Raw genomic sequence first — 8,257 nt, 5'->3', positions numbered from 1 at the left:
GCTCACCTATTTTAGAATTTTAAAGCTGTTGAAGAGGTTGTTGGAGATGCTCTAAAATTATACTGACATATTATATATATTTTATTCAACAAGGAAAAAATGAAACTTGGGACTCTTGATATTAAAATGTGCAATGGTAAGTATGAAGTGAATTGTTTCTCATCAGTGATTTTGAATGTGTGCAGAAAGCAAGGAAGCGAATGTAGCAGTTACCAGTGAATATGGGTGTAGGAAAATCAAGTGCCATTGGGATAAGCAGCGATCTTCCCGAATTTTGAGTACCGGTCGGGATGAGGATGATCCAAGAGGAACTCCGTCTACTTATGGAGCACCTTATGGCCCACGTCCCTAGTATCATCAATCAAGGATCATGTGCAACCGTTTCAATCTACATATATAAGATGTCATCAGTACTGGCATCATTGAACATAAATAAGGGTTGAGACTTGTTATGATTCTGTACCTGCTGCCCTCTCCCATTCTGAAGGAGAATAGATTGTGGGCTGAAATTCCTAGTATTTGTCTTTTCAATGCTAGTAGACATCTCAATCTCGAATTCTCTCGTAATTAATTAATTTAGAAAATGTCACTTGTAAAATAATCTAACCTAAGAAGGCTTAGAATCTGTTCCCCCAGATACATGTTTAGGAAGTAAAGAATCTATGAGAAAGGATCCTAAACTGAAGTCGCTTCCCAATTGTCCTTTCGCAGTGGCAACTGTACAGACGGTCTGGACGACGGCGAGGTAAAGAGCTAAGCATGCACCAAGGGTTGAGATGCCAACTAACCAGCTACTAAAATGGTGGTGCACCAGGAAGGCTCTTACTTTTGCATATCTACTATTATAGTAAGCATCGACATCGCGAACCACCTCGTATAAGTAGGACTGGGACATGTCCGAAACGACTTCCTTGCAAAGGTTGTTGACAAGTTTGGCCACTCTTCTGTTGCTGCCCAGAGAGTGGAAGAGGATGCCGTGGTAGTGCAGAAGCCCGACATCCTTGGCGGAGTTGATGAGGCCGTCAAGAAAAAACAAATATGTTGTAACATCTTGGTGCTGGCAATACCGGTGGCATTTCTCAAATGCAAGCATGTTGCGGAACAAAGTGCTCTATGATCATTAATGTGTATTGCAGGGATTGTAAGTACCTTCCTCCTGATGTCGAAGGTTCCACGGCTGAAACTGATATCTAGTGGCCGACAGGGTTTCTTGTTCCTCTTGAACTTAACTCCAGCCTCTTTCAGCTCCCGTATGGAGAGGATTAGCTGGGTCTGCTTCCCTTGTGGCTTCAGATCTTTGTACCAAAGGATCTGCTTCCATTGTGGCTTGAGATGTTTGTGCCAAAAGGTTTGCTTCTCTTGTGGCTTTAGATTGTGTTTCATATCTTTGCGTGGGAGAGTATCGACTTCTTTTTCATTATGTTCAGGACAAATATTATGGTGGAAAAGATCAAGAAAGTGCTTGCCTTGTCCCTCATGTTTTGGTGCAAAATGTTGTAAAGGTTTGTCAGGATCTACACTTCCTTGTAGTAGCGGCTTGAAGAAGCGAATCGAAAGCGCTTCCAAGTCTGAAGATTTGGGTTTCTGATGATCTGAAGCACTACTAGAGGTTTTTGTGATGATCAGCTTATCGTATAATCTGCGAAGAACAAACAGCGGGAGCTGATTTTCAAGTTTGATCAAATCCTGTCGGATAATTGGCAACATCCACCTTTCAACGGTGGAAGGTGTATGCTCAAAGCCCTGCTGCGATGCATCTCTTAGAAACTCTATGATGAAACAGCCATCAATTAGCATCATCTTCACAAATTCCTCGCTACTCAGCTCGGATTCTTCTGAGTAGCATCTCCGCGCTCTCTCCTCCAATTCCTGCATTGCCTTCTTCGCATCATCTAGTAATTGCATCATCTCCGGATCCGCCGTCTCCTTCACCGAAAGCATGCTATCATCATCGGTGTTTGGTTCAAAGAGGCGCCGAAAATATATTCGTTTAACCTTTTCCATTTCTTGCAAGCTTGCTACTCCATGGTGATAAGGACCAATGGAGACAATGTTGGGCTCGTACGCCTTGCTCTTCATCTGGCGCATGGCGTTCGGAACCTTGTAAATGCAGATATCTCGCTCTTTCGGAACATTATTGCCCATCTCCAGTTCTTCTATCAGTGACAGCGAAGCTTTCCTCCCATTTGATGATGAGCCATCGCATACTCCATGGAAACCTCTTGCTCTGCTCACTCTGCAGGTTATCTTCTGCAAAAGAAACCAGCTGCTGGTAAAAAGGCTGCCCTTTCCCATTTGCATCTGGATGAAGAACCAATTACAAGGAGAGATTTACAGCTACAGGTACTGCAAGTTTCAGGTAGACGATGAGTACTGGTAAGTTAATCGTCAGTGTTTATAGAAGGGAAATCATGAAATCAATGCTTAAATTATTAATTGAAGTCTTTCTTTATAAGTCAATGCTTCAATAAGAGTAGCGTGTTTCGTGTAGCTAGCCACTATTTCATCTGTCAGTCTTTTCAACCCAACCCAACCCAAGTCACCTGCTTTTAATTTTCTATCTTCACGTGAACTAGAAAAATCAAGCATCGTACAACTACTGACTTTAAAGTTTAAATTATGGTCTTGATCCTTGTAATAAATAATGAATTATAAGTTGCAAGTGGGGTTTAGACCTAGTCCACCACCATAGTTAGGGCTAATTAACGACATACTGTGGGAACATGACTTCCACCCTCGTGCAATCTCACTTAATTATTTAATAATTCTTTCTCCGAAACGATAAGAAGTTAAAGTGGTAAGTAAAAATACTCCCTTTCCAATAAAGACGTGTGTTTTAACTTTTAAGAACTATTAAGATGAGCAATTCATTAGATATATGTGTTAGTGGATTAAATATATATATTTTCAAATATATACTATACATGGCATTTAATGGTAGAGATTAGACATTTTTTCATATATATATATATATATATATTTCCCTCTTTCTCATATATATTAATAAAATAATTTTTTCCACATCGTAGGTTGTCCTTTTCACACTGCACTAATTATTTGGCTGAGATTGGACATTTTTAACCGATCCTTAATATAAAACCATTAATGAAGACTTTCCCTCTTTTTGGCCAAGTATGCCAAAGGGATGGTTTTTTTTGGTCCTTCTATTGAGATGCGTAAGCGTGCCACTACTAAGCCACTTGATGACTTGAATAGAAAGATTGTGTGAGCGTGTTTTCTCTTCTGACTTCTAATCAAACAATTGATCGGCCAAACAAGGAACCTCATCTTGGCTTAGTTTCTTTCACTTCCTCGTGGTCAATGATGATTGAGCTTTGTATGACTATTTTTATGATTTTCGTGATAAGTGCAATGAATGTAAATGCAAGAACGAAATGACAGTAATGTAAATGCGATAAAATAGATTAAAATGATAAAGACTTGAATTAAACTTAAATTTAATGACAACTGAAAGTAAATTGCAAGAAAGTAAGCTTACACTAGGAAAATGAAGAACTTGGATAATCTAAAGTGCTTGAAAGATAAAATCCTAAACTAGGAATTGAAAGGTGTAGGATAAAAAGATAGGTTTTGTGTGTTGAGTCGGAGGTCCTCTTTTCTTCTTCTAATGACCTATTTATAGAACTTTCTTCAGCTAATGGGTTTGGCCATTAAATGGCTAGAACTAACTCTTCCTTGAAACTCCTTCCAATATTAATGTCTTTTGGAGCTCTAAGCATCTAATGAGAACTTCCCAACCACCACCAACCCATATGGTTGGTCAATAAAATGGAATTCGGGATTGTGAAACTCTTCTCTTGAGCTGTGATGCAATATGTCCTGGTAGGTTGGCTACGAGTCTTCCCATCTTTGAATTCCACCACTTGCAAGGAGACTTTTGCTGGAACTTCTAAACTTAGCTTTTTGTGTTGGGTTTGGACTTCTGAGTGTATGATCCAACTTTTGGTGAGACATCGTGCACTCGGAGCTTCTGACTTGGTTGAGAATCCCATCAATGTTAGAGTGACATAAGGCAATCTCCAGTCATAGGGCAAAATGTAGTACAATGCTATAAATTTAGCCCTCCAAAATATTAATTTTTTAAAGAATAGTGTAGAGCTAAATTTTTCTATCTCCAGCCATGTAGAGCTATATTTTAAGGTTTTTCATATTTTATTATTTTGAGAAAAACTATGGTACAACACTCATACATTTCACAACTATATATTGTTTAATTGAATTAAACTGCTATTTGGAGATAATATTCCATATATGACACGTAAATGTTGATAACATTTTAAAGGGCTATTTAGAAAAAATATCTTAACAGCTAGTTGACGTCAGCGATGACGTCAGCTCGCCTTTAATATTGGCTATTGAATATGCTTTTGCACGAGATGTTTCGTGCTCTTGCCCACACTTAATCATGTCTCTTATGGCCGTAACTTTCACTTAATTACATTTTAATGTGTATACCACAAGTCTGCAAAGCCATTTGTAATTCGCTCTCCATCCGGACTTGGAGTTTTGCTACCACCACTACTTGGACTTTGGTTTTCATCCCGACTCTGAGTGTAAACTCTGACTTGGATTTGGGATTTAAGTCCCGACTTGGGGTTGGTTTCCATCTGAACTTGAACTTGGCTTCCAACCTAACTTGGAAGCTTGGAGGTATCATCTCTTCAATCACACCATTCCACTTATATAGCTTACAATAATATTATTATAATAACATATATCCATATGGCTTTTAGCTGGCATGCAATATGCAATGCCAAATAGGCCATCTTGGCCTTTTCCTTTTCTTCATGGCTTTTTCAAGGACTATGTCCAGTGGCCTTCAGTTAAGTCACCAATAACCCAACCAGCCTCATGTTTTTGTACTTCCACGACAGAAACCCACCATGAATACTCACTATGTTTGATGGAATATATTTAGGCTCAAACACAATTACAAGGAGAGATTTACAGCTACAGGTACTGCAAGTTTTAGGTAGACGATGAGTACTGGTAAGTGGTTAATCATCAGTGTTTATAGAAGGGAAATCATGAAATCAATGCTTAAATTATTGTTTGAAGTCTTTCTTTATTAGTCAATGCTTCAATAAGAGTAGCGTGTTTCGTAGCTAGCTACTCCTTCATCTGTCAGTCTTTCTTTATCAGTCAATGCTTCAAAAAGACTACATCTCTAATAAGGACATGTGTGTTAAGGACTATTACGATGAGCAATTCATTAAATATATGTGTTAGAGCATCCAGGAAAGTCTCCAAATTTTAGTCAAATTCTAGCTAATTATAGCAAACCACTTAAAATGTGTTTCTTCTAGTAATGTTCTCTATTTTGACTAATCTGAAATATTTTATTATTATTTTATCTTTTTCTTTCTCTCGCTTTCTCTTACAAATCAAATATATTAAAAAGAAAAGTAGAAACCCAACCCCACCAATGTCCCAAATGTCTCTCTCTCTCTCTCTCTCTCTCTCTCTCTCTCTCTTCAATTTGGCAAGCTTCCATTTCTCTCTCCCCCTTGCTAGATATAGAGAGCCAAAAGTTGATTCTTCAAAATAGAGAGCCAAGTAGGGAGTCTGCTGGAAGGAGAATTTTCCTTTTTTTGAGCCAAAATAGCTAAGGATGAAAGAATAGGAAGTCTGCTGGAGATGCTCTTAGTAAATTAAATATATATTATACATGACATTTAATGGTTGAGATTAGACACTTTTTTCAAATATATATTTTCCCCTCTTTCTCATATATATATATATATATATATAAACTTCTTTCCACATCGCAGGTCGTCCTTCTTTTCACACTACTCTAATTATTTGAATATGTTTTGTTTATGTGTTTATCTTCCACATTAAGTTTATAAATATTTAGTGTTTTGTTTGTACGTACCATGCTATGACAGGATCCGATCCCAATTCCACTTTGGAATTCGAACCAAGCCCTGTGCGTGTCCGACACCTGGCAACTGTCGAGCACAAATGACCATTTTACCCTTCCTGCCATAGTTACTATTAAAACTTCCTTTGGACTCCTGCCGAAAATTCGGCAGAGTCTCCCCTGTATTTTGATCAAACCCAAAATCTTCCACCTGTTGAACAAGCAAATAGCTTTTCACCAACTGCCAGACTAAACAACCAAACATTCACCAGTTCAAGTTTTCCACTAAAACTAGATATCAGAGTATTTTCTACTCATTACAAGATTTCAAGAACTTTTATAATAAAATCCTACGTTTCTTGGCGGTGCGGAAGCTAAGAGTGGCTCGGTGGTGGATCCCTGCGCACTTCTACGGCCTGGGGGAGAAAAACAAGTTAAAAATGTGAGTGGACGAAAATAATATTCTTGAAACAAATTTATAATCATCATAACCCCCATGGTAAAAATAAAATGATAAGTAAACCTACAGTTCGGCTGTATTCAAACACGAGGCCTTCATTTAAACATACCTAAATATATATATGTGTTCGTATAGCTGAACAAATATATGGAAATATAAAACATGCATGAATATCGAGAAAACTAGTTTAAAATGACTGAAAACAATAATTATATAAAGGTACTAAAATTCCTTTAAAATTACCACCTAAGTGTACCCCTGTAAATCCGTTAATTCCCCTGACAGGTCTTGGCGACATAAAGTCTTTCCGAGCCGCAAACTGGCAGGATTCAGGGGACTATGGTCAGCCTGATTCGCCGGCAGGTCTCGATGACACGAAGTCGACTCGAGCCGCTCTGGCAAGATGCAGGGGACCGTAGTCAGCCTGATCCGCAATCCTGGCAGTCTCGGGGACACAGAGTCAGCCGAGCCCAATCTGGCAGGTCTCGGGACACCAAGTCTGCCGAGCCGCAAAAATTGTTCGAAACCCAACCAACCATCAGTTAGAGCACGAAAAATAGCTGAGAATCCATACCTTACTCGAACGATTTGGTGGAGAATTGAGAGAGAACGAAGAGCTTGAAGTTTAGATGACAACCGGCGGAAATCTGCAGATTCCGGCGAGCTCCGGCCGCGGCGAGGGGGGCGACGGGTCGGGGAAGAACGACGAGGCTGAGGAGGAGCTAACGGTACTCTTGCCGGAGATCGGGACGACGAGTGGCGGCCGGTGTGGCGTCGAGAAGGCGAAGGGTCGCTGCGCGCGGGAGAGGCGACGGGAGGAGAGAGATAGGAGAGAAAAATGAGGAGAGAGAAAGGAGAAAAAAGATAAATATCTTACTTTTGTCCAAATTACCGTTTTGCCCTTCGCGGTATTTTGACCGTATTTTCTTCGTTACAACTCCGATTCGAGTCTACTCCGTGTCTACGGACTCGTTTCGCCATGCCCTACGCAACAGCATAAGCGGAATTGCCAAATTCCTTCTCGATCAAAAAGTCAACTTTTTTCCCTATTAAATAATGCGAGGGCAAAATCGTGTTTTTGCTAAAATAAATTAATCCTAATGTTTAGATATTTTGTTACTTTTTAGATATTTTATTTTAGGTTATTACAATCTACCCCCCTTATAAAAATTTCATCCTCGAAATTTACATACTTGTCATTCAAAGAAGGGAAAGAACTGCTTCTGTATCTACAACTCGGGTTGCCACACAGCCTTTTTCACTGCAAGCTAAACACTTCCCACTTCAAAATCTGAACTGATTGTTTCCCATGAGTGAAATTAGTCGCCAATTATGCTGATTCTTGGTCTAACAGATGAGATGGATCGGATTTGTCTCTTCGGAGCGTGGGCATATGAAAAACATTAAGTCACTGTACTAAATCTTGCCGGCAAAGTAAGCCTGTAAGTTCCTTGGCCCACACGTTCTATAATCTCATTGGGTCCGATATAGCGAGGATTTGGTTCCCTCGCTTCCTTAGGTCTCTCTACACCTTCCTAAGGCGATAAATGTTGAAGAATACCCTCATGAAGATCTTTCTTCTGGTATCTGCATAACTTCTTATCAATCCTGGATCACTTGAATCTTTTACTGATTAAACCAATATGTTTCTTATTTCTTACAACCTTTTTCAGATACCAATCAACTTTGCTTACCATTCCATCTTCATACTCGGGTGGTCTATACTATGTCTCACATAAGGCATCGATTGGAGACATCTCCATTATAGTCACCAATGTCAAATTTGAGGTTTATAATCCGGGGAAGATCAATTCGTCCAACAACTATCCTTTGAGGCACACACTCTTAAGGTGGTAACTTTTCACCCCAATCACTCTGAAACTGCAGTATACAACGTCTCAACCACCCTTCTA

At 39.4% G+C, this 8,257-nt stretch overlaps 1 protein-coding gene across 1 annotated transcript; it reads right to left on the bottom strand.

Annotated features, from left to right (window-relative positions):
- Window positions 1-543: 543 nt before the first annotated feature.
- Window positions 544-2,358, bottom strand: LOC117623138 (UPF0481 protein At3g47200-like). Its single transcript, XM_034354005.1, has one exon. It carries the CDS (start codon window positions 2,299-2,301, stop codon window positions 823-825), a length of 1,479 nt encoding a protein of 492 aa, XP_034209896.1. The 5' UTR covers window positions 2,302-2,358; the 3' UTR covers window positions 544-822.
- Window positions 2,359-8,257: the final 5,899 nt, after the last annotated feature.

This window comes from Prunus dulcis, chromosome 3 (genome assembly GCF_902201215.1).
Source record: "Prunus dulcis chromosome 3, ALMONDv2, whole genome shotgun sequence".
NCBI lineage: Eukaryota > Viridiplantae > Streptophyta > Magnoliopsida > Rosales > Rosaceae > Prunus > Prunus dulcis.
The sequence above is the reverse complement of the archived record's forward strand: the minus strand, read 5'-3'. Positions and strand labels throughout refer to the sequence as shown.

Coding starts and splice junctions, on each gene's coding strand:
- LOC117623138 (XM_034354005.1), bottom strand. CDS start 2,301: ATGCAAATGGGAAAGGGCAGCCTTTTTACCAGCAGCTGGTTTCTTTTG.